This window comes from Rhineura floridana, chromosome 3, assembly GCF_030035675.1.
Source record: "Rhineura floridana isolate rRhiFlo1 chromosome 3, rRhiFlo1.hap2, whole genome shotgun sequence".
NCBI classification, from domain to species: Eukaryota; Metazoa; Chordata; class Lepidosauria; order Squamata; family Rhineuridae; genus Rhineura; species Rhineura floridana.
Window position 1 is genome coordinate 5,047,761 of NC_084482.1, and position 26,239 is coordinate 5,073,999.

The following is a 26,239-nucleotide window of genomic DNA, read 5'->3' on the forward strand; positions in this document are numbered from 1 at the left end:
GAATACTCCCTACCTATAGGCAGCTTGTCAATGGCACCTTCTCCCTGCGTTGGTACTCTTCTAGGAGTAGGGTTTCTATTTTATTTCTGTTTTGGTTGGAAGAACCATCTGAAACAACTCAGCTAAGATAGACTGTTTTATGACCATGGTCAGAATTAAATCTGCTCAGTATCTCAAAAAGGCACTGGAAAAATCGCTACTCTTTCCCCACAAAATGTCAGTGGCAGTAGCTGAGATTTTAACATCGCTCTGCCTCCTGTCCTACTTTCCAATCTTAGTAATTTAGTTAAAATATTTTTATACCATCCTTCATGCAAATCACAAGACAACTTTACAGTAGTAAAAAATCAACGTTCTGTGTGCATGTCAGGCATTCTGTCCATATGTGCACATCAGGCAGGTTTCAGGCCACCGCCTTGCTGAAAATACGGAGTGCATGGATGAGAGATCATCTGGGAACTGTTATGTATGCCATCTTGGGTTCCTTGGTGGAAGAAAGGCAGGTTATAAATATAATAAAATAAAAGTAAATAAATAGAGAGAAAATACGTCTCCTACCCCTTGCCTAGCTGAACAAGGGCAACTGGCCACATCATTAGGTTAACCTTTATGTTTCCTTTCTGTATGTGACATTTAATTGGTGGAAGAGAAAGCTGCAGTACTCTCTTTGCTGTCGTTCACAAAACCCTATTAGGCCAGCAGGGGCACCACAAATCAGCTAGCTTTCTCCAAACCCATGCATGTTTAGCCTAGTATGACAGATAGCCTTCGACTGCAGACCACTGCTAGAGAAAGAAAGATATCCTTTGGTTTAACTTTTCCAATCCTAGTGACTACAGATAATATTCACATACAGTTTAACATATGTGATATTTGACTTGAAAACTAATGCTAAATTAATTATGCTCTCTTCTTGCTCTCTCCACTCCCCCTACATACAAAAACACACTAACACCTCTGTAACTGTACACCAGTTTATTCCATGAAATTGGTAGGCCAAGCCTGGCTGCTGCATGGCTCAGATGTGCATGCAAACCTGGGCATTGTGCAGAAGTTGTTCCCCCTCTCCCATCCCACTGGCATCCAGGACAGGGGTGGAGGCCCCAAATAAATGGCAGTATTGCACATGACTCCTGGATAAAAGGGTTAGAGATGGGATATGGTTTAGGGTGAGATCCAGCATTGTCATCTTCTGCTCTGGGACAAAGTTGATTTCCCACTCTCATAGCTTTGACCCCATTCAAGTTACCCGTGCCCATTTCTCTACCCAGTCAGCCTCCTCAACCACTTGGAGGGCAGTAATGAAGTTAAAGACATTCAGCCATCGATCCATGTACACATCACGGTCTGCTGTTAGTGCTTGAGCAGACAACATGGGCGACAAGTTATTTCACTTCATATTTTGGGATGAGAGAAACCTCTCCTGCACCAAGACAAAAGCTGCCAAGAATGAAGACTGGCCCAAGTCAACAATGACTTAAGGATACAGCTGTGCAAAAAGAAAGTCAACCCTGGACAAAAACAGTAATTTAATACTGATCAAAGGCTGGAAATGCACACATGACCAATTAGGCAGTGGAGGAGGACTGGGCTTCAGTTCAGTGCAGGGATGCCAGCTGCAAAGTATTACCCAGAGGCTAGGCCAGCCAAGTGTTAATTAAATATAGATAGGCTCTTGCTCTAGGCTGAAACTTGAGATGGCCATGAAGTCTCCCCTCCCACTGGGAAATGGCACCAAAAGACTCAGGTAGGCTTCAAAAACAAATTCCACTGTGACTCTGAGTGAATGGTGCTCTGTAACGTGGAGCCTTCAGAAGCATCGGGAGTACCTCACCAGAGCTGAGTCTCACGGATTTCCGAGATAGTTTGGCTGGCTTTTTGCAATGCCTGCAGGAAAACAAAAGGGCTTGCTGAGTCATTGACAGACATTCAGATACCATATTTTAACCCAAATGGGCTGTGCCCTCAAGGTAGCAGGCCCAGAACATGGGCACTAGTAGCCCTGAGGAAGCCTGACTGAAGGCAACAGGACCTGCAGCAGGACTCCACTTGTGAAGAGGCATTCCTCCTGGATCTGGGCTGCACTAATACCTCCGCTATGAAGTACATACATTCCTGAACATGACATCTTTAACAGAAACTTTGGTACCAGAGGTAGGAATAACATGGAAAGAATAGGCATAGGTTCCTACACCACATTCTACATATTTCAGCAAACTTTATTGAAACCTAACAATAGACATGTCTGAAATGAAACAACTGGGTCAGGTAAGCCTTCCACACAGACCAATTGGATGCACACCCCCTCTAGGATGCACACGTTAACGTGATGAGGGGGTTTGAGAGTGTTGAAGAAGCGGAGAGCAATGCCATCAGGAGTCTAGACCAAGAGGCTAGACTCCTAGCAGGGGCACCCATGGCGGAATGGTCAAAGCTGAGACACCAGACTAAGATGCATCCAAACTCAGAGGAAGGCAATGGTAAACCACCTCTGAATACCTCTTACCATGAAAACCCTGTGAATAGACTATCCAAAATGCAACATGAGATAGTGCTGGAAGATGAGGCCCTGGGTCAGAAGGCACTCACCAAGCTACTGGGGAAGAACAACAGACAAGTACGAGTAGCACTGTGACTAATGACGCAGCTGGATCAAAGCCAAAAGGAAGCCCAGAGGCTTGATGCACAAGGATGGGAAAGGAGAGTCCGGAGTTGTACGACGCACACAACAGGAACATGGAATATGAGAAGCATGAACCAGGGAAGGTTAGAAATTATCAAGCAAGAAATGGAATGTATCATCATTACAATATTTGGCATGAGTGAATTAAATTGGACAGGAATGGGATATTTTTAATCAGGCAACTACAACATATTTTATGCAGGAAATGAAAAATTAAGAAATGAGGTTGCTTTAATAGTGAGAAGTGATGTAGCAAAAGCAATTTAAGAGCTATAATGCAAGGTCTGAGCAAGTTATATCAATGAGATTAAATGGGAAACCTATTAACATGACCATCATTCAAGTCTATGCCCCAACGGCAAACACAGAAGAAGAAGAATTGGAAAGATTTTACGCAGAAGTACAGGAGGAAATTGATCACTCACACCAAAACAAGATGTGATAATCATGGGGGACTGGAATGCAAAAGTAGGGAACAGAGAAGAACTAGGAATTGTGGGGAAATTGGGCTTAGGAGACAGAAATAAAGCTGGAGAAAGACTTACTGAATTCTATGAAGCCAATAATTTGTTTCTTGTGAACACATTTTTTGAGCAACTGAAAAAGGCGACTGTACATGTACATCACCAAATGATTGATACAGGAATCAAATTGATTATATAATTGGTAGCAGAAGATGGAGAAGTTCCATATTTTCTGAGAAAACAAGACTAGGAGCAGACTGGTACAGATCATGAACTGGTAATATAAAAAATCAGAGTAAAGCTAAAGAACAGCAAAGCAATCATAACACCAAAATACAATTTAAATAACAATCCAGAAGAATATAAAGATCAAATAAGGAACAGATTTCAAGCTTTAAACTTAGTTGACAGAGAACCAGAAGAACTATGGAGGGATGTTAGACAGATTATCAAGTAAGAATGCAAAAAGACAATACCTCTAGTTAAAAAGAGAGAAAGACCTCAATGGATGACTGAAGAAACTCTTAGAGAGAAGGAAAGCAGCACAAGGATCTAGAAACATGCAACAATACAGCGACTAGTACATAGGGACAAACAGAACTATTACAACAGTTGTATAGAAATAGAAGAGGACAACAAAAAGAGTAGAACAAGAGCCCTATTCCAAAAGATTAGAGAAAATACAGGGAAATTTAAACCAAGAGTAGGGATATTGAATAATCAACAAGGAAACACACTGACTGACCGAGATAAAATAAAAGGAACATGGAAGCAATACACTGAAGAACTCCATGAGATGAAATTCTGACAAAAATTTGTCAACAAATATGGAAAAGAAATCAATGGCCCACAGTCTGGAAGCGTTCAATATACATCCCAATTACAAAGAAAAGGGATCCCAAGGAATGCATAATTATAGAACTTTTGCCTTAATATCCCATGCAAGTAAAGTAATGCTCAAGATTCTACAACAAAAGCTCTTACCATATATGGAGCGAGAAGTGCCAGACGTCCAAGCTGGATTTAGAAAGGGAAGAGGCACCAGAGATCATATCGCAAACATACGTTGGATAATGGAACGGAGCAAGGAATTTCAGAAGAAAATCACCCTGTGCTTTATACATTACAGCAAAGCCTTTGACTGTGTAGATCATGAAAAACTATGGAATGCTTTAAAAGAAATGGGGGTGCCACAGCATCTGATTGTCCTGATGCGTAACCTATACTCTGCACAAGAGGCTACTGTAAGGACAGAACATGGAGAAACTGACTGGTTCCCATTCGGAAAGGGTGTGGGACTGCGGTGTATTTTATCACCCTATTTGTTTAATTTATACGCAGAACATCTCATACGGAAAAAGGGATTTGAACCAAGATGAAGGAGGTGTGACAATTGGAGGGAGAAATATCAATAATTTAATATTTTTTTAAAATAGTATTTTTAACTTTTTTTAAAGACGTCTTCAAAGCTTTTTTAAAAAAATGTTTTTAAGGTGTTTTGTTTTAATGTATTTTATTTTAAAGTCTGTTTTTTATGATGTTTTAAAGTGTTTTAGTGCTTTTGTTTGCCGCTCTGGGCTCCTGCTGGGAGGAAGTACGGGATATAAATCAAATAATAAATAAATAAAATAAAATATGCAGATGATACCTTACTAGCAGAAATGATTTGAAATGAATGCTGATGAAAGTTAAGGAGGACAGCACAAAAGCAGGACTACAGCTGAACATCAAGAAGACTAAAGTAATGACAACAGAAGAATGATATAACTTTAAAGCTGACAACAAGGGCATTGAACTTCTCAAAGATTATCAATACCTGGCACAGTCATTAACCAAAATGGAGACAATAGTCAAGAAATAAGAAGAGGGCTAGGACTGGGGAGGGCAGCTATGATGATGATGATGATGATTTATTACATTTATACCCCGCCTTTTTTTCATCATGGAAACCCAAGGCGGCTTACATATGGTTCCTAGGCGGTCTCCCATCCAGGCACTAACCAGACCTGACCCTGCAGGGAGCTGGCCTCATGTGCCTTCAGACTATAGCAAAGGTCCTCAAATGCAAAGATCTATCACTGAACACTAAAGTCAGGATCATTCAGACCATGGTATTCCCAATCTCTATGTATGGATGAGAAAGCTGCACAGTGAAAAAAGCAGATAAGAGAAAAATCAACTCATTTGAAATGTGGTGTTGGAGGAGAGCTTTGCGCATATCATGGATTGTGAAAAAGACAAATAATTGGGTGTTAGAACAAATTAAACCAAAACTATCACTAGAAGCTGAAATGATGAAACGGAGGTTATACTTTGGACACATAATGAGAAGACATGATTCACTAGAAAAGACAATAATGCTGGGAAGAACAGAAGAGAGTAGAAAAAGAAGAAGGCCAAACAAGAGATGGATTGATTCCATAAAGGAAGCCACAGACCTGAACGTACAAGCTCTGAACAGGGTGGTTTATAACGGATGCTATTGGAAGTCGCTGATTCATAGGTTGCCATAAGTCGTAATCAACATGAAGGCATTTAACAACAACAACAATCCAGGGATGCCTGCCTTGCCTTTTCTTTTTTTATCATGTAGCATCTTGCTATTGTAATCTAAACCTTTGAGCACAGTTCTCCTCTCCATACGCTCCAGCAGGTAGGCAGGGATCAGCCACCACCACCCTAGTCTCTGTCTCTGTCTGTCTGCCATCCTCCTCTACACTCGAGCAGACATGTCTGCAGTAAACAGTGCTTCCAGGTCACCCAAAGCACTGTTTACTGCGGAGGTGTCTGCTCTACCTGGCAAGGAGGTGCTATTCCAGCCACATGTGAGAGCTGCCTGCAGCAGCCACAATCTAGTAGATAAGGAACCACAATCTATCTGATTATGTTAGAGTGTGCGCCCCTCACCCAGAAAAGACTTTGTTAAAAGGAGCTTCTTTCCTGGAAGATTTGTTAACTGAGGTATTACTGTATTTAAGTTTTTAGAAGTCAAAACACAGGACCTGCATGACACCTGATAAAACAGTGCAGTTCTTCCAGTATGTGGGAAAAACATAAAAGCAGGGAAGTGGTTCTGCTGTTGGGCCAGAGAGACAAGTTTTTCCCCTCCACTGTCACAGCCCATGAAGTCAGTGCAGGTGGCCTTGCCTACTCCCCCTCCATTACCTTGAGCATATTGGCAGCCTCATTGCGTTGCTGAGCCATGTCCTCAGACTCTGTGAGCAGCGTATCTAGGAGCTGTGGCTTGTATAACTGGCCCACGAGTTCGCTCTGAAGGTGGTCCTTGACGTAGTTCACCAGGAAGTGCATCACTGTTTTGGGAACGCTGCAGGGTGGAGATCAGATTTTTTATAAAGTTCTTAAAATTGGGGGTGGGGGATGGGGAGAGAGCATCAGAGGGCTACCTTGCTGGGCTGCTCTTCCCTACTGTCTCCAGATGACTAGGTAGGTCCAGCACCTCTGTATGAGAAACCTTGGACCCCCCATTATATCACATATTACATCCATCCTTGCCCAAAATGTCTTGAGGACAAGAATATTTATTTACCCATGCACACACAGAGGATCAAGAAATCCAGATCTACAAAGCATCTAGGAAGGATATGGACATCTTGTGCTATCACTCGGTGCTCTCCATACTCCTTTCAACTCCAAATCAATCACCCTCAGTATTTTACTTTGTGTAAAATAGTCCAAAAGCTCTCCCAACTGGACACATCTGACCCACATGCTCTCACCCTAATCCCCCTGCCAACTCCAGTTACCTGTCCTGGATGCTTTTGCGCACAATGAGAAAATAGGACTTGATAAGGCGGCGGATGACCTCACAGTCCCGCTGTTCACGCTGGCTCAGTTTCCGTGTAGCTGGCATGGGCTAGGGAGAGGAAGGGAAGGCTGCTGTGACAGAGACACGCACTAGAGGGGGTGGCAGTAGCAAAGGTGGTGGAACAGCTATCCAGGAGTCTATGCTTGTGGCTCAGAGGTGTGAGACGAGATACAACATGGGTGGGGGAAGAGAATGGGTAATCTGTACTTAGCTGGGGGGTTCCTCCTCCATGCAAGCACACAGACAGGCTGCAGTTTTGCTTAAACATGCTGCTTAAGTCAATGGAATATAAACAGCTGAACTGGGAGCAGGATGATTATGTCTTTTCTGTGCCAGGAAATCCCTACAGGCTCCTAATACTCCCAGCTCCTCTCGTGCTTCAAGTCACAACCTATGGTCAGCCCCAACTCTCTCTCTTTAGGTAATGTTCTTGCCTCTGGGTAGGCAACCTGCCTGCTCTCTCCCTCCCCACCCCTGTACTCCCAGGTGCGTCCCCAGCTGACCGTGTCTAGCAGATTGACTGCATGGGACCGGCTGGGGCTTGAATAGACAGAGGTCTGGGAAGCCCCCTTGGGTCTTTCATCAGCACCAGATTCTTCGTTTTTTTCACTTTTCCATCGCCGGGCACCATCCAGAACAGATTCGGTCTAAGCAAATGGAAAGAAACGTGCGAGTGAGCTGTGTGGTCAGTGTCAGAACAGGCATCAAGACCAGAAGAAAAGGGTGGTGCGGGTGGTTGGGTCATACCTTAGAACTGCTCACTGAGGCAGAGACCAGAGCTGTGTCAATGAAATCCGGGTGCTTGGTGTTAATGTAGGCCAGTTCAATGGCAACCAGATTGTGTACCTTGGAGAAAAGGCAGCGATTCAACATTGAACCCAGCGTCTGGAAGAAAAACCAGCCCCATTCCTCTATTCTAAGACAACCATCTTTCATTACCATCTCATTTGTGATGGGCAGCCTCCTGCGAAGGACCCCCGTCACCACTTCCACTATGGCCTCATGCAACTTGGGGAAACGCAACAGCTCCTGAAAAGGGGAAGGGGGAAATGAGAGAAGAAAAGCAGACATTTTTATTTTTAAAACCTGTTACCTTTTATCCTTAAAACTGGGAAGCTTAAAAATACTCCAGTTAAAATAGTTTTACAGTGAATACACAAAACATAATATTAAAAACAAACAGGAACACTTTCTCACACTCATTGAAAATCCTTATAGAAAGCATTATGCATAAACTTTGTTCTCTACTCCATTGTTGAACATCTCAATACTATAAACGTCTCGAGAGCTGGGACCTGCCTTCTCTTATTGTGCACCATCGGTACATGCAGTGCCTCAAAAGGCAACACAGCCCTCCAACAACTTCCTGTAGGAGCCATTTCAAAAAGCTTTGCACTATTTATTTGCAGCATTTGTATTTATTTATTTATGATTTGATTTATATCCTGCCCTTCCTCCCAGCAAGTGCCCAGGGCAGCAAACAAAAGCACGAAAACACTTTAAAACATCATAAAAATAGACTTTAAAATACATTAAAACAAAACAACTTCAAAAACATTTTTAAAAGCTTTGAAGACATCTTATAAAAAAGTTTAAAAACATATTGTTTAAAAAAAGTTTAAAAACATATTGTTTAAAAAAAGTTTAAAAACATATCCATAAGTATCAAAATCTTCATTTACAGTCAGCTGACCACAAATACAGAACATAATACTAGATGTTATGAAATAAAAGACTACATAATAACACAAACTACAACATACAGCATACTAGATTATAAAAAACAACTCCATTAGTTTAATTGCCATTAACAATCATACGGGGTCTGGTCAAGATGGCCAAGTTGAGGAATTTTGCCACTTGCTCAGTAATTTCCTTATCTGAACCCGCAAGTAAAATAATCAGAAGGGACTCAGGGGAATGGCCTGGGAAAAACTGCACAATAGGGTGTATTAGGTCTTTTCTGGCCCCTTCGTAATAACTACTATTGAACAAGACATGTGAAACAGACTCCACTTCTTCATTATCACAGGGCCAGCATCTGTTGTTGGTTGTAGTTTTTTTGTATCTGCCATCCAGAAGTTTGGAAGGTAAAACATTAAAACATTAAAAAGCAATTCCAACACAGAAGCAGACTGGGATAAGCTCTCAACTTAAAAGGCTTATTGAAAGAGGAAGGTCTTCAATAGGCACCGAAAAGATAAGAGATGGCACCTGTCTAATCTTCAAGGGTAGGGAGTTCCACAGGGTAGGTGCCGCCACACTAAAGGTCCATTTCCTATGTTGTGCAGAACGGGACTCCTGATAAGATGGTATCTGCAGGAGGCCCTTGCCTGCAGAGCGAAGTGATCAATTCGTATAAAGAAAGAATTATGGCAAGGCCATTAACAATATGGCAGGGGTGGGGAACCTCTGGCCTCCAGGCCAATCATGGCCTCCCATGGGGTCCTGTGTGGCCCCCAAGGCCGTTGTCCCCAAACCACACCCACTATCTGGCATCACTAGTGGTGTCAGATAATGGGTGGGAGGACAGGGTTTAATCCTGTCTTGGTTGAGCAATCCTGTTCCCAGCAGGGAGCAAGATTGTGCAGGCAAGGCACCAGGATTTAATCCCTGCTCACCGGTTGATCAGGGATTAAAGCCCTGTGCAAAAGCAAGCTTTGAAGCAGCTCATGCATAGGAGAGTTTGGGGTGTCTTAAAGCCTTTTCCAAGTCTTCCCACATTTCCCTTTTCATTCTCCATGATTGGGGACTTAAAGGGAGAGGAGGTGAGACTTGGAAGAGGCTTTTCCAAGTCTCCACCCCTCCCCCTTTAATTCCCCAATTGCAGAATAGTGCAAGGGATTTTGGCCAACGGGCACCCCTGCCCGCCAGTTATGTGATATCATTGTGACCAATTGTGATTAACATACACCATGTTTCGAGTATTTACATACAGAGAATTACAACACCACAGGTCTTCTGACTAAACTGTACAAAATACTGTTATGACCTGGAATGTAAACAAGTGGGTTTAGGGATCCACTTATAAATTACATATCTGAAAATATGTATTTAAAGCAGCACCTGCTGCATCACTTTGGATTACAAAGTGGGAAGCTCGGAGGATGGCGACAAGGGAGAGGGCCTTCTCAGTGGTGGCCCCCAAATTATGGAATGATCTCCCTGATGAGGTGCATCTGGCGCCATCACTGTTAACTTTTTGGCACCAGGTCAAGACTTTCCTCTTCTCCCAGGCATTTTAGCATGTGTTTTTAAATTGTTTTAAATTTTTTAAATTGTGTTTTAAATTTGTATATTTGTTTTTAATGTTTTTAGTTACTGTAAACCACCCAGAGAGCTTCGGCTATGGGGCGGTATACAAATACAATAAATAAATACAATAAATAAATAAATACAAGATTTTATTTATTTATACTCCATTTTAAAACAAAAGCTGTCTCTCCAAAGTAGCTTATGATTACAATCCACAAGAAAAGAACAATATATTAGGGATAGTGGGTTTACTTCTCTTGGACCCTGGTAGTAGACACTTCCTCCCAAAAGAAGCTATGGGTTGACCCAGGACCTGATGGGGAAAAATGTGAAGCCAGAGAAGCAGGCCCTTCTACTGATCAAATAAACTGTGTGTAACAGTTTATTCTAATTCTCCAGAAAAAAATAGCAAAATGTATAGAGCACAAGATGTTGTAGATGGGCGTGTAATAAAGCAAATTCTCCACATTGGTGGAATTGTGTAGATATTAAAGGAGTGCAAGTTGAATGTTATTCAAATTTAAGGATTTATATCGCTGCAAGTTTACAATGTGATTTTCCCTGGTTACAGCAGTTAATGCATGTCAATGCACCTTACCGTTAATTTACTGAAAACATTAACGGCAAAGATATTAGGAACCCCAAAATCGAAGTCCTCACAGATTCTGTCACCTAACAAATATGTAGTACTGCATAAATGGACACACTAATTCCGTATGTACGTATCGGACAGGTGTAGCGGGAAATCTGTTTTTGTCAACTGTGAAGGCTATTGGTTATTGCCTTAGGGATAACCATCAAGGAAGTTTTGAGATATTCCTATATCCATAGAGATTCAAAGTATAAAAAGCTTCTTTTTCTCTTGTGGCACTTTATTAATTCACTTTACTGTATTTGTCTTAACTATCAAAATAAAAAACAGCTACCTGTCAGCCAGCTGAAATGAGGTCATAAGGGCCTTCCTAAAAGGCAGTTCCCTGAGGCTGTACGGCCCCCAGGCAGCAGTGCGCAAAAACATTAACCAAAGATTGTCATGACAACTGGCCCTGCTGTGGCAAGCATCCCTACCCTCTGCTCCAGCTCAAAATCAGGCAGGTGATCAACACCATGCAGAAATTCTAAGGTAGGGAAATATTAAAGGAAGTTGGGGCAAGCTACTCCAAAAGAGCTTTTGGGAGGAGGTTGGACCAATGGCCTTTGTTAACTGGAACTTAGCAGGGCTTCCAGAGTAAAGAAGAAAAGGGGAAGGCAGGTGGAGAACAGAGGTGCAGGCCAACTTTTTCTCTTTTACTGCAATACATACAAGTCTTTCCTGTTTATGTACCAGACTGGGGTAAAACACTTCCAGTTCTAACAGCAACCATGCAGGGCAAGGCTGTATATTTCTCCTCTTTTTGCGGGAGGGGAGTGCAGCAGGCGAGACATGTCAAGCTTCAGAACAGGGGCTCCCAGATTTGTTTCTCCCACAGACCACTTGAAAATTGTTGAGAGTCTCGGTGGACCACTTCATAGTTTCTCTGCTTGTGGTAGCGATTATAACGCACTGTGCTAGATGCCATATGATTTTTAATTATGTTTTATTGCTTCTCTTACTTCTTATATATTGCATTTTATTGTATTAGAGTTTGAATTCCATAGAATTCAAATTGTCACACAATAAAATGTAATATGTAAGAAATAAGAGAATAAAAATACAATTAAAAATCAATATGAATATCCCGTCTCCTGTCTTCAACCACAAACGCACAGACATACCATGGACCACCTGAACGAAACGTGTGAACCGCTGGTCGTCCACAGACCAGTTTGGGAACCACTGCTTTAGAACAAGGGTTGAGGAACAAGATCAGGGCAGTAGGCCGGATCCTGAGCTCCACCCCCCCTGGGTCATTTTGACAGGTGGGTGGAGCCACCACCTGTTAATCACCTGACATCATCATGATGCCAGGTGATCCATCTTCAAAACTAAGTCCTGCAGAGCTTGCTTTGAGCACCAGTCAGCTGATTGCTTGCAAGGGACAATGGGGGGCACACTTTAAAGTTAATACTTGTTTCTTTGCAGCTATGTCTTTACGGAGGGCAGGTGGCTGTGGGGAAATATCCTTGCAGGTCAATTAGGATACCCTGTTGGGTCTAATCTGGTCTATGGGCTGGCGGTTCCTCACTGCTGCTTTAGAAGACCAAAAGGAAGCATTTGGAAATGGGAAGAGTTCTTCGTAAGATCATTTAGCCTTACAGCTGGCAGGAGAACCTTTGTTTAAGCAAACGCTTAAATGTGTTTTATAGCCTGATCCTATGTATGCTTACACAGATGTCCCACTGAGCATAATGGAGTTTAGACTCAGGTAAAGCGTGTAGAACAGCTGGAAGTTAAGAAGTGCTATCATTTGGCCTCTGAGGGTTCCAAAAGCTTCTCTCTCACACAGTTCTGTAATCCTTCTAACAACTCATGTTATCGGGGAGGGGAAAGAAGGGCTGGGCATGCTACCAGGGTGGCCCTACCTGCGTGTTGTAGGTGGAGCAGTGCTGGATGATGCGCTGCAGCTCCTCGTGCACCAGCTCCACACAGCGAAGGCTCGGCTCTTCCAAGCGCTTGATCTGACGTTTCACCAGCAGTTCAAAAGAGACTTCAGGAACAAAGAGGGCTGGTCGAGGGCCCTGCAGGACAGAGAAATGCCATCAGTATAAACTGCTGCCCAAAACAGGTGGGGCTGGGCAGGAAGACAACATGTCCTGTGAATGCCTAGTTATGGGTTGTCACAGCCAGTCACTCCCAAGACACATCAGGCTATGAAGGCACATGAGGCCAGCTCCCTGCTGAAGCTAAGCAGGGTCAGGTCTGGTCAGTGCCTGGATGGGAGACCCCCTGGGAAGCATATGTAAGCTGCCTGGGTTTCTATTATGAAAAGAAAGGCGGGGTAGAAATGTAATAAATAAATAACTCCATTTCCAGTTTCGCCAACATAAACAGCACTTCTCTGAATTAGAAGGGCCCTGCTAGTTCCAATTAAGACCAGAGACATGATTTGAGTAACTATTGGCTTTTATATTTTTCAAAGGGACAGTAATCATTACTTCTAACCAGATATCTTTTCTGCACCAAGCCCAGTCTAATCTAAGAATATTTATTCAGAAACAAATCCCACCAAGCTCAATCGGACCCACCCTCAAAGTAAGTTTGCATAGAGATTGCAGCTCAAGTCTGCAAAATCTGCCCTTCATTTCATTTCAAGACACTACACATTAAAGGGCTTCCATCATCATTTTAAGGCATTACAGATTACAGGGCTTCCATTATATCCAGCAACATCTGTCTGTTCCCTCCTCTTTCAAGTAAAACATTCAAGTTGAAGAGAGCCCTGGCTGAACTCAAAACTGGCATTCAACTTTCCTGAACTATCGAGCATGCTCAGTCTTCATTGGATTGTTTTTGGGGGCGGGGTTGCCCCGTTATTTTTTTAAAAGAGGGGGGCAGTGGAATGGATACCCCTCTCTTGTTTCTCAGTGGCTTCACTGTGTCTCAGTAGCCATCAGCACTTATCACCTGAGTTCCCTATTAGAGGGAGTGTTACACTGGTTAATTGGGAGCAAAGGCCACCTTGGACACAGGCAGAAGAGAAAACAGAAGGAGTTACAATGGTAATGGGAAAAGGAAGTTACTTCAACACAGCCAGGAGGATGGGTTTCTAGGTCTCTGCCAAAGGGAAAGGGGCAATGCCGTAGTTATGACAATGCTATAGATTAGGTGGGGTGAGGGAAAGAGCCAAAGCTCCTATGCCAGCAGAGATGTGGCATCGTCTGGGCAGCAGCTGTATCATTCAAGCATGGAGTTACTGTGCAATTTGGATCGGTTACTATAGCAGTATCTGGGAAGACATTTTCACTCTGAAAATGACTAGTCACAGTGTGGATTTTCTGAAAAACCAGATCCCTTAGGTGCAGTACAAAGTAATGAATAGATAACACAGAACTATGGATGACATGGGCATATCACAACAGGAACTTGTTACAATAGGAAAGGGGTCACAGTTGCTTTATCTTGATATCCCAGTGGTTGGAATGCAATCCTCCTGCCCCCTCCACATTCTTGACCTCTGGGATATCATGAACATCTACTACAGTTAGGGACAGAATGATGCAACCTTTACCCACCCACTCTGAATTCCCTTTGCTGTTTGCAGAAGAGAGTGGTGAAGCCTGTTCCAGCTTGGGCTTTTCTTTTGAATATTAACAGCAGATTATTAAGACCAAGAACATTTCAAATGTTTTGGCTGGCTCCCTCCATCACCACCCCAAAATCAAACTGGCAAATAAGCCTGGGGGTCTCTTTGTCTTCCCATATGAATAAGGAGTCATCCCAAGCCACTGACACTTAGCATGTATGGCATGCTTTAGATGGAGCATTCAGGCTTCTTGCTAACTTACAAGTCTGCAATTTAGACTAATATCATTACCCCTCTAACACAGATTCCGGGGGGGGGGTGCCCTGAGGCTGGGAGAGTGGCTTGTCTCAAGCCACCTACTAAGTTCATGGCAAAGGTGAGATCTGAACTAAGAACATAGGAAGAGCCATACTGGATCAGGCTAAAGGTCTATCTAGTCCAGCACCCCATTCTCACAGTGCCTATTATGGAAGACTCACAAGTAAGGCCTGAGTGCAACAGCTCTGTCGCTTAGCCACTATACAATGTGACCTACCTGCATGCTCTATTTGTAGCAAACTGGGTTCTAGATTTCAAAGGTTTCATAGGCAAAATGCGGCAGCGAGACTGCTCACTGGGACAGGGTACCATCAACATGTCTCCCCGCTGCTGAAAGAATTGCACTGGCTGCCCATTTGCTACCCGGCCAAGTTCAAGGTTCTAGTTTTGGTGTACAAAGCCCTATATAGCTCAGGACCAGGATACCTGAAAGGCCATCTTACCCCTTATATGCCCAGTTGATCACTGCATTCTGCAGGTGAGGGCCTCCTGCAGATACCATCTTACGAGGAGGTCCATTCTGCACAACATAGGAAACGGACCTTTAGTGTGGCAGCACCTACCCTGTGGAATTCCCTCCCCTTAAATATTAGGCAGGCACCATCTCTGCTATCTTTTTGGTGCCTTTTGAAGACTTTCCTCTTTCAACAAGCCTTTTAAGTTGAGACCTATCCCAGTCTGTGTCTGGGTTGGAATCGCTTAATATGTTTTTTAATAATGTTTTTAACCCTTTTTTAAAGTTGTTTTTTTTAAAAATGTTTTTAACTCTGTTTTGTTTTAATGTATTTTAAGATCTGTTTATATGATGTTTTAAAGTGTTTTTAGTGCTTTGTTTGCCGCCCTGGGCTCCTGCTGGGTGGAAGGGCGGGATACAAATTAAATAATAAATAATAAATAAATAAATAGGTTGATGGAACAGGGAGAACATGGCTGAAGGCAGAGACCAATGAGTGGATGTCTTGTGTTTGGGACACAGGACTGGTCTCAAAGGCCTTTCAGGTCCACGGTGGTAGCTTACTGTGGCATTTCGGATGGCTGTCAAGATATCCAACATAGTAAGTCCAGCCAGTGGATCAATGGATTCCAGGGTGCGACCAAAGGTCTCGTGGAAAATGTAGCACATCCGGGCCCCTCCACACCTGGCAGAGAGGGAGAGCAGGTCAGCCTCGGAGAGCCCAATCCCCTTCTCTACCCCCAAATCCAGCTCCATTGCCAGGCTCCTCCCCAGTCACACGCCTGCCAGGAGGCATCACTCACAGCTCAGAGGTCTCAATATTGCGTGCCGTGCCCTCAATGGTGTTGCAGTACTCGGTGGCAAATTTGGTGATGATCTGAAGCAAAGTGGCGTTCTTGTCTTCGATAGGCTGCCCGTAGCTCTGCAGCACGGACTGGTACTGGGCTGTCAGCACGTTCACCCGGGTCTTTAATTCAGGCAGGCAGTCACGAATATGGTGCATCAGAAGCCTTGGAGGCAGGGAGGAGAGGGACATAAACAGCAGGCTCAGTAACCCTGTCCTGGATGGGGTTACACTCCCCCCAAAGGAGGGGGTTCATAGTCTGGGAGTCTTGTTAGACTCTTCCCTCTCACTTGAGGCTCAAGTAGCCTCGGTGGCAAGGAATGCGTTCTACTAACTTCGGTTGGTAGCCCAGCTACGTCCCTATTTGAGTAAAGATGACCTTACATCAGTGGTACATACTCTGGTAACCTCGTGTTTGGATTACTGCAATGCGCTCTATGTAGGGCTACCTCTGAAGACAGTTCGGAAGCTACAGCTAGTGCAAAATGCGGCAGCCAGACTGCTAACAAGGACCAAGCGGTCCGAGCATATAAAAGCCTTATACGGTGCGGGACCACGATACCTGTCGGAACGCCTCTCCCGATATGAACCAGCCCGTACACTACGTTCTACTACGAAGGCCCTCCTCCGGGTTCCAACTCATAGGGAGGCCCGGAGGGTGGTGACAAGATCTAGGGCCTTCTCAGTGGTGGCCCCCGAACTATGGAACAGTCTTCGCGAGGAAGTGCGCTTGGCGCTGACACTGTTTTCTTTTTGGCGCCAAGTTAAAACCTTCCTATTCTCTGAAGCATTTTAAGTTAATTTAATTTTAAAATTTTGCTGTATTGATTTTAGACTGTCTTTATGTTTTATTGTATCATATTGTGTCATTTATTGTATTTCCTATGTTCACCGCCCAGAGAGCTATTGCTAGTCGGGCGGTATATAAGTTTAATAAATAATAATAATAATAATAATAATAACAACAACAACCTTTCAAGAATAGAGCTCTGCTTTTAGGGTTGGGGTCTTGGCCTCAAGCGCATACCTGCATGCTCTATTTGTGGCAAACTGGGTCCTAGATGTCATAGGCTGATGGGACAGGGAGAACCCTGGACTTCGACACCTGAGACAAAATATATAGGATCCACCCTGTTTTCTAATTTTAGGTTGATTTTAATTGATTTTAATGCTGTATTTTAAAGTTGTTGTAACCCGCCCTGGGACCTTTGGGTGAAGGGCAGGTTATAAATGTTTATTATTGTTATTGTTATTAATGGGGGGATCAGGAAGAGAGAGATGAGCTGCTGTTTTACATGTCTGTATTCCACACTTTCTCTCAGTTGTTGAGGGCAGGAAATCCATGGGGTTATCAGTTTTATTCTAACTACCCTGTGAATAGCTGGATTGAGAGACAAAGACGTAGTATAGTTCATTGGTCAAGTCCACATCATGTATGCACACATAAGGTCACAGGATCAAGTTCAAGCATCTCAGTTGAAGAATCTTGGATTGCAAGTTTAGGAAGCCCTTGGCAAGCTACAGCCAGACCAAGTAGACAGGATTGAGCTAAAACATGCTAAAGCATCTGATTCCGTATAAGGCAACTTGCCCTTGACCAGTCCCCAAGTATCATGGTTGACCACTATTATGAACTGGGAAAAACTCCAGTTCATCCAGCACTCTCTTCACTATTCCACACTGACTCTCTTCTTGGCTATGCAGTTTAGTAAGCAGAGGGAACAGGAAGGATGGTGAACATTTCCTGCTGGCTGGATTGTACCCTAGAAAGATGAAATTCAGGATGGAGACACTCCTGTGGAATTATCTCCTCCTGTGCAAATCTTGAAACAAATCAAGGAGAAGCTGGTAGGGGACTCCTGGCTTCACAGCACCCAATATTTCTCTCAAAGGCCCTTCCAAGAATAGACAGGTCCCAACTCTGAGATTTTAGCACTAGCCAGGGTAGTTCTTTTTCAGACTCTGCATGTGCAGAATTTTCAGGTATCTGAACCGATATTCTCAGACTTCCTTTAAAACAGAAAGCAGGTTTCTAACCCTCATGGTTGTAGCAACTAAAATACCAGATGCATCTGCAGAACGCTTCAGTGTTCAGAGCACAGAACTGAAGATTTCTTATTTGGCACAGAACAGGGAGCCTCCTGTACCCAAGCAAGAGATGCCACACACCCTGCGCCAGACCCTCTGGTAACTCCTCATCACCCCTTTCCTATTCACTCAATCCCTCCCAATGCCCAGCTCCTTCATTCATCAATAGCCTCTGTGCCTTGGCTCCCCTCACCTGTTCAGGGTCTTAGCCAGATGACGTGTGCCATTTCGGTTGGCAAGGGATGGGTACTTCTTTTGCAGGAAGCCCTGCTCATCTTGTAGAGACTCACTGATGCTCTTGTTGCTGTTGATATCATGTTGGCTCCTAGTAGAGGAAGCAGGGGGTCACATCTATAGATTTTCTAACACAAGGCAGAGTGAAGTCTTGCAGCAAAAATCTATACCCTCAGCCACACCACGCAATAGATAATTTCTTCCTCCAAGAACATTTTGCATTAGTGGTTCTGCCATGAGACAGCCCGCCCCACAGCATGAGCCCAGTTCCAGCTCCCTCTCCTCTTGTAACCCAGCACTACTGACCTGTTGACCACCCCAATGATGCCCAACTTGACAGGAATAACCCGGCCCATCAGCACATCCATGGCATCCGTCCCAGCATCCATCAGGTCCAACTTGGTGATCACAGCCAGCGTCCTTCGCCCTGCAGAAAAGATCTTACCCAATGACCAATATCAGCACTGGCTGAGAGAAGGGAAGAGACCCAGGCAGTCTGCACACTCCTTGATCTCTCCCCTGCTCTTGCCTCCACATTCATCCACCCACGTTGTCTGCCCCGATTTTCTCATTAGCTCCATCCCCGTTGCTCTTCGTGAGGACCCAAGCACTGACCTCTCCTATCACACTGCAGCACACAAACACATGTGCCATACCATCAGAGTCAACATCTCGTGCCAGCTTTAATGCCTCCGACGTGGCCATGTCAGTGTTGGCAGCAGTTACAGCCAGGATCAGGCAGTTTGGGTTGGAGATGTAGGACAAGATCATATCCCGGACTTGAACTTCAATATCGGGGGGCTGATCTCCAACAGGCACCTGGGATACAAACCAAAGGCTGGAAATTGCTACAAGACTAAGGAGACCCACAAAAAGAAGCATCTCCAGGTTCTCTTTCTAGCTTGGCCACAGGTAGATGAGGAGGCTCATGGTGAAGTGGCAGCTTGCTTTGCTTTGCTTTATTTAATTAATTTATTTATTATTTGATTTATATCCCACCCTTCCTCCCAGCAGGAGCCCAGGGCGGCAAACAGAAGAGCTAAAAACACATTAAAACATCGTAAGAACAGACCCTAAAATACACCAAAACAAAACAACTTTAAAAACATTTTTTTAAAAAGCTTTTAAAACATCTTTAAAAAGGGGTTAAAACATGTTGTTTTAAAAAAAACATATTAAAAAGCAATTCCAACACAGATGCAGACTGGGGTTGGTCTCAATTTAGGCTTGTTGGAAGAGGAAAGTCTTCAATAGGTGCCGAAAATATAACAGAGATGGTGCCTGCCTAATACTTAAGGGGAGGGAATTCCACAGGGTAGGTGCTGCCACACTAAAGGTCCGTTTCCTATGTTGTGCAGAATGGACGACCTGATAAGATGGTATCTGCAGGAGGCCCTCACCCGCACAGCACAGTGATTGGCTGGGTATATAAGGGGTAAGACAGTCTTTCAGGTATCCTGGTCCCAAGCTGTATAGGGCTTTGTACATCAAAACTAGAACTTTGAACTTGGCCCAGTAGCAAATTATATCACAATGCAACAAGCAGTGGAGTAATTTTAAACAGTTGCCTCCAATTTTCCATTCTGCTTCCACCCCAGAGTGGAAGGGCCAGACCAAATCAGAGGAAAGGAACTAGGGGCATGGACTCTTGGTTTCTATTTCTGACTCTAGCAATGGGAGTCAAGTTACTAGGAGAGCCTGGTGGGTGGAAAGAAAGCAGAGAAAATATCTCTGGATTCATACACCTGTGGCCTAGTGAAGTTGATACACAAGTTTCAGGAACATGCAGGGCCCTAACTGTACTTCTCAAAACAGACACCATCTGACTACAGAATAAAAACCTGAAACTTTCAGGGTCATTTATTCTAGAGACAGGACTCTGTATATTCTATAATCTCACATAACCACATGAAAACACACACAACATGGTATGGAGTTCAACTTCCCAAGAATCTCCTTTTTTATTTTTTTTAAAGGAAGTTTATAGACCTTATGGCAACAAAGATAAGCTTGACTATGTGTGACCTGTGCAAAGCTTGGTGAAGCTGTAGAAGGAAAATGGGCAGCTGAATGTGATTTCAGTAGTTCGGCATGGAAATGGAAGGGAGCTTCACTGTCCTGCATCAGATACGGAATTTAAAAAAATTATGTAAGCTGCAGAATTCAGCTTCTCAGCACAGAAATTACCAATTTAGTTATTGTAAGCACAAAGTAGATTTGGAGGGAGCTTCTTGTTTGATGCAGGACATTCAGAGCAAGAGTATTCACAAAAGAGGGCCACCCAGCCTCTGCTTAAAGATCTCCAGTGAGGAAAAGCCCACCTGGTATAGTACACTAGCAGCATCATACTCAGCATTGCTCGGGAATTCAAAGAAATCAGTACAGTTTTGAAATGAATGGTTAAAACCTGTATAGCTTTGAAAGGTCCGATGTGCCATCCAATCGGAAAAGATAACCTGCTCCTTGATCTCAAGAACCATCATGCAGAATTAGGTGACAATATCTTAAGAGGTGTCCAAATGCACAGTCAACAGACAAACAACATTCCAAAATATATAATACCGTATATTCCGGCGTATAAGACGACTTTTTAACCCCGGAAAATCTTCTCCAAAGTCGGGCGTCGTCTTATACGCCGGGTGTCGTCTACCATCTACCACTTATTACCCCACCTCACTTGTGTCGAGAGTGCGGGTGTGTGTGGTTGCTACTGGCTTGGGGTGCCGCATTCTTTTTGCTTGTGTGTCAATTTCCTTGTTAATTTCTCCTCCTTGCTTGGGTGTGTGTGTGCGGTCTCTCGCCTCAACGGGGACGCGGCTTGGCCAGGAGCTGCAGCTGCAGCCTCCGACCCCCTTTTTCTCTACCGATCCTCCCTTTGTGCCCTGACGATCGGGAGCCTGAGCTTCGTCTTTGATTTTTACGGGCGGCGCTTTACCCCACCTTACTTGTGTCGAGAGTGCAGGTGTGTGTGGTTGCTGCTGGCTTGGGATGGCAGGTTCTTTTTGCTTGTGTGTCAATTTCCTTGTTAATTTCTCCTCCTTGCTGGGTGTGTGTGTGCGGTCTCTCGCCTCAGCGGCGGACGCGGCTTGGCCAGGAGCTGTGGCTGCAGCCTCCGACCCCCTTTTTCTCTACCGATCCTCCCTTTGTGCCCTGACGATTGGGAGCCTGCGGTTGCGGCTTCTTTCGTCTTTGATTTTCTCCAGCCCTTTTTTGCCGTTTTTTCCCTTTGTGCCCTGACGATCGGGAGCCTGAGGCTGCGGCTCCCTTCGTCTTTGATTTTTACGGGCGGCGCTTTAGTTCCCCGTCTGGAGCCTGTGTCTGCGGCTCTTTGCCTTCTCCTTTTGGCGGCTCCTCTTGCTTGGGCTGCCTTGCTCCTCGTCCGCGGCGCTTTGTTTCTGCCCTAGACAGTCCTCTCAGCCTGCGGCTGCGCTTTGCCTGTTGGTCGATTTTTCTTCGGCTACGGGAGTTTACAGGCTGTACTGCCTCCTTTATGGAGTTTTTTCTAGCATATTTCCACCAGCCACGATTAAGTGGTTCAGTCCCGCGGCCGTATTCTACCGTGGCGGCTCTCTCTAATTTTACAGTTAAAATTTCAGATGCCATTCTTTTCTGCCCGCCATTGCTCATTACGTTTTTTAACAGTTGTTGCTGGGCAAAATAAACGTCATTCTTGTTCGATTTTCCCGCTTTTTCTATGGGCGCCATTTTAATGGCCGTTTTTTCCCGTTCTCTCTGAGAGCCCATTAGCATTGCAAAGGGGAGGGTTTTTCTCTCTCACGGGCTGGGGTTAGCGGGACCCAGCTTTTTGTCAAGCTACCTGTGTGTAATCAGCTCCCTGTGTATGTGCTGCAGATAGGAAGTACTTCACTAACCCAATCTCTGTGACTGACCCTGGCAACTATTCAGTTACTGCGCTTATCTGCACCAGTATAAAGACTCTTTTTGCTGCAACACTGCTGATACTTCACTGACTGTACACCAGGTCAACTGATAGTGTGTCAGACTGTTGACTACATACAAAGCTATTTGGCTATATATCCTCCAAAGCTTTTGATACTGTGCAATCCTGTGCAATATTACCTTTTACGCCAAGTGTACATTCTGCCCCATCGTGACAGTGTACATCAGCCAGTGCATTCTGCCCCAGTCGTGTGCCGTGTACTGCGCCTGTTCTAAGACCAGTATCTGTACCTGTTCATACAGTATAGCACCAGTACATACAGTACAGTATACAAATGTCCAACAGTCAAAACCCCATCATGGCTCCACCAGCAAGAAGAAAGAAATATGAAGCCAGTTTCAAACTTAAAGTTTTAAACTTTGCCGTGGAACATAATAACTGCGCTGCTGCAAGACAATATGGAGTAACAGAAAAGATGGTTCGGGACTGGAAAGCAAATGAAAAAGCATTAAAGAGTATGCCAAGGGGTAAGTGTGCATTAAGAAGAGGCACCCCACATTGGCCAGAACTTGAAAAACATGTAGCAGACATGGTGAATGAGCATCGCCAAAACGGTTATGTAGTGACACGAAATAAAATACGTTTGTTTGCACTTCAGTGGGCCAAATCTAACCCAGATCACAGCAACAGATTTAAGGCCACTGTATCCTGGTGTACTAGATTCATGGGAAGGCATAATTTGGTACTGAGGCAAAAGACGAAAGTTGCCCAAAAATTACCTGCAGATCTTGATAGCAAAGTAAATAGTTTCCATCGATACGTAATACAACAGCGCACTAAACATGGCTATGCGTTAAGTAGTATTGGAAATATGGATGAAACTCCAATGAATTTTGATATGGTTGGAAATAAAACTGTCCATCAAAAAAGTGAAAAAACAATTTTAATTAAAACAACAGGACATGAGAAGTCCAGTTTTACAGTGGTACTAGGATGCACAGCTGATGGCGCCAAACTGAGACCAATAATTATTTTTAAAAGAAAAACAATGCCGAAACTCAAGTTCCCTGTTGGTTGTTTTGTACATGTGAATGAAAAAGGCTGGATGGATGAAGAAGGGGTAAAGCTATGGCTTGATAATGTATGGAGCAGGCGACCAGGTGGACTTATTCAAAAACGTAGTCTACTGGTGTGGGATATGTTCAGGGCTCATTTAACTCCCAGCACCAAGCAAAGGCTTGCAAGACTAAACACAGATGCGGCAGTTATTCCTGCAGGATTGACATCGTTGGTACAGCCACTGGATGTGTGCCTAAACAAGCCATTTAAAGATCGCATTCGAGAACAATGGAATGAATGGATGGTTAGTGGCGAAAAGTCATTCACAAAAGGAGGAAACATGCATGCTCCACAGTTGGATGTTTTGTGCAAGTTTGTCATAAAAGCCTGGAATGATATTGATGCAGAAACAGTAATCAAGTCTTTCAAGAAGTGTGGCATATCAAATTCATTAGATGGTATGGAGGACGACTACTTGTGGGAAGATGAAGAGGAAGCCGAAGCTGAGACCACACCATCTGATACGGAATTCGATCCATACGATGACTGCCTTACAAATGTATCACAAGATGTCATTGATGTACTTATGATATCAGATGACGAACAGGAGGATTTTGAAGGCTTTTAAAGGGAAACTGTTTGGTTGTCAGCTTAGAAAACAAACAGCATGGCAGCTCCCATGGGTTTATTGTCTTGTCCTTCCTTTCAGCTTTAGAGTGAATTAGGAAAAGTTTAATCCACTTGCACTGTTTTATGTTTACATGTTTGATGACAAACAGCCTTATGTTTGTAAGTGACAGTTTTCCTGCTAAGTACCTGCATGTCATAAGCATCTGAATTAAAATTACCATATTGAAATCAAATCTGATGTTTTTTTAATTTTTATTTGGTGTGCGTTGGAAGAGGGGTAGTCTTATACGGCAAGTATATCCCAAACTCTATATTTTAACTGGAAAAGTTGGGGGTCGTCTTATACGCCCAGTCGTCTTATACGCCGGAATATACGGTAGATACATATCTTGTTGGAGTCAAAAATTCAAAAGGGACCAGAGTGGAATTTTAGCTTTGTGTTTTTCTTTCAGTAGGCCAAAGATGGAATTCATTCATTTGTGCTTAGACAAAGCCATGGCTCACCAGACTATGGTAAGGTCAGGCATGTTCTAGCACCCCAGGACTGGCAGGCAAAAGTACCACTGCCTTAGAAAGGGCCACTATTCCCACTTGGCACTGGGCACCCAAGAAGATCATGAGGCATCAAAAGGGACCTGAGGAGGAGCCAACAGAAGGTGCCTTGCTTGTGGACTGCCTTCAAGACGATTCTGACTTATGGTGACCCTATGAATAGGGTTTTCATGGTAAGCGGTATTCAGAGGGGGTTTACCATTGCTCGCTGGATCGTCACCTTGCAGTGGTGAGTGGGCTTGCATGTTCCAATGAACCCTGTGAGCGATGCTGTCGGGAGTCATGTACTCCCAGCAGGGTCACCCATGGCGGTAAGGTCAAGGGAGAGGAACCAGACAAAGAACGATCCAAGAAAGTCCTCAATGGCAGAACAGGCGGAGGATAACAATGTGTACGTAAAACGGCTGTGAAGGCGGATGAAGGCTACAGCAAATAAAAGACTTCCAATCATCGTGGTATCCATGCCATTGGATCAAAGCCTTTTTCTGTCAAGATTGTGTGTTGATCGTCGTGCACTGATCTCCCCACATAAAACAAATTCACGCACAGGCGTCTTCCAAGCATACCTTATCTTGGAAGGCAATCTTACTCGGCCACGAGTGATCGCCAATGATGAATGATGATGACGACCATTGACTGCTTAAGGGCCCCTCAAATCCTGGCCAAAGCAAACCCACCAGATGGTGCCCTCAAGCTTCAGCCCCCCATGTAATTTTCAAGTCCTGCCCAAAAATGTTTTGAGCATAAGATTCAAGTTTAGGAAGATGATGCACATTAGGAAAGCACGTGAAAGCTCACCATGTTGGGGATGGCCAAGGTGGAGGAAATCCTTCATCCAAAGCCACGCAATCCACAGCTTGTGACTATTGGGGCATTTAAATTCCAAAGTTTAAATTTTCTTTCTAAGCGAATGCACAGAGGTAGTAAGAAAGGAACCAGGCTAGACTTGGAAAGTAACCCATTTCCCCTACCGTATCTTTCTTCTGCAACCTGTCCCTCTTCCCTCACCCTCAGCTGCTTCAGTCAAATGGGACAAAGCAGCTGCGAGGAGGAGTTGTAGGTTAAAAGGAGCAGCTGGAGGAAAGGAGGAGCATCCCACTCACATTTATCCCCTGCAAAAGCCACCACCTCCTACTCATCACATTGGCACACTGGCACCAAAGGCTGGAAATCTCATAATTGCTGCTGATTGCAGTTCCACCTTTAGTGGAACCTCCCGAAGTGTCCAGCGTCTCTCACTCTCTGAATGCTGGAAAACAGTTGTCTCACTTCTTCCAGTGCCTCTCACCTTGGTGATTCCTGGCAGATCAACAAGCGTCAGGTTGAGTACATGTGGGGAGTAGATCTTCAGGTACAGGGGCTCTGGGCTGATTCCCTGCAAGCATTTTTTTTTAAAATCCAGTTAGAGAAAGATCACGTGGTGGCTCAGAGAACAATATATTCCCTCCAGAAGGAGCTCAGAAATGCTGGTACCTTATTGGTCCCAGTCGTCCGCTCCGTCTCGATCTCGATCTCCTGCCGAATTTCGCCGAAGTCAGTGAAGGTCTGGGGAAAGGGAAAATGACCAAGAAGGGGGGCTGAGGGCAGGCTTGCCAGGTTGAAACCAGAGGAATTGCATTTCCTTTTGGAAGTCGGGAGGGTTGCAGGAGAGGATGCAGCTGGAGCTTCCCCTGCCCTGTCCTTTACTTGGCCCTCTCCCCTCCACCCCCACCTGGGCAGAACTGCTTACTACCGCAGGGAGAAAGCAAGAGGGGAGAAGCAAAGAACA

General features: G+C 44.2%; 1 protein-coding gene across 2 annotated transcripts in view; it reads right to left on the bottom strand.

Moving 5' to 3' along the window:
- Nucleotides 1–1,512: 1,512 nt before the first annotated feature.
- LOC133379215 (dynamin-1-like protein) overlaps nucleotides 1,513–26,239 on the bottom strand; it is a 32,414-nt gene continuing 7,687 nt past the window's right edge. The window contains exons 5-18 of one of the 2 annotated variants that reach the window (XM_061614024.1): nucleotides 25,945–26,016; nucleotides 25,760–25,846; nucleotides 18,986–19,148; nucleotides 18,636–18,756; nucleotides 18,289–18,420; nucleotides 15,967–16,173; nucleotides 15,728–15,848; nucleotides 12,731–12,886; nucleotides 7,913–8,002; nucleotides 7,721–7,819; nucleotides 7,477–7,620; nucleotides 6,912–7,021; nucleotides 6,313–6,472; nucleotides 1,513–1,887 (exon numbers count right to left, since the gene is read on the bottom strand). In XM_061614024.1, the coding sequence (XP_061470008.1) occupies nucleotides 1,831–1,887; nucleotides 6,313–6,472; nucleotides 6,912–7,021; nucleotides 7,477–7,620; nucleotides 7,721–7,819; nucleotides 7,913–8,002; nucleotides 12,731–12,886; nucleotides 15,728–15,848; nucleotides 15,967–16,173; nucleotides 18,289–18,420; nucleotides 18,636–18,756; nucleotides 18,986–19,148; nucleotides 25,760–25,846; nucleotides 25,945–26,016 (1,719 nt within the window). In that variant the 3' untranslated portion in view covers nucleotides 1,513–1,830. The remainder of the gene's footprint in view (nucleotides 1,888–6,312; nucleotides 6,473–6,911; nucleotides 7,022–7,476; nucleotides 7,621–7,720; nucleotides 7,820–7,912; nucleotides 8,003–12,730; nucleotides 12,887–15,727; nucleotides 15,849–15,966; nucleotides 16,174–18,288; nucleotides 18,421–18,635; nucleotides 18,757–18,985; nucleotides 19,149–25,759; nucleotides 25,847–25,944; nucleotides 26,017–26,239) is intronic. The other variant, XM_061614025.1, reaches the window with a different exon arrangement.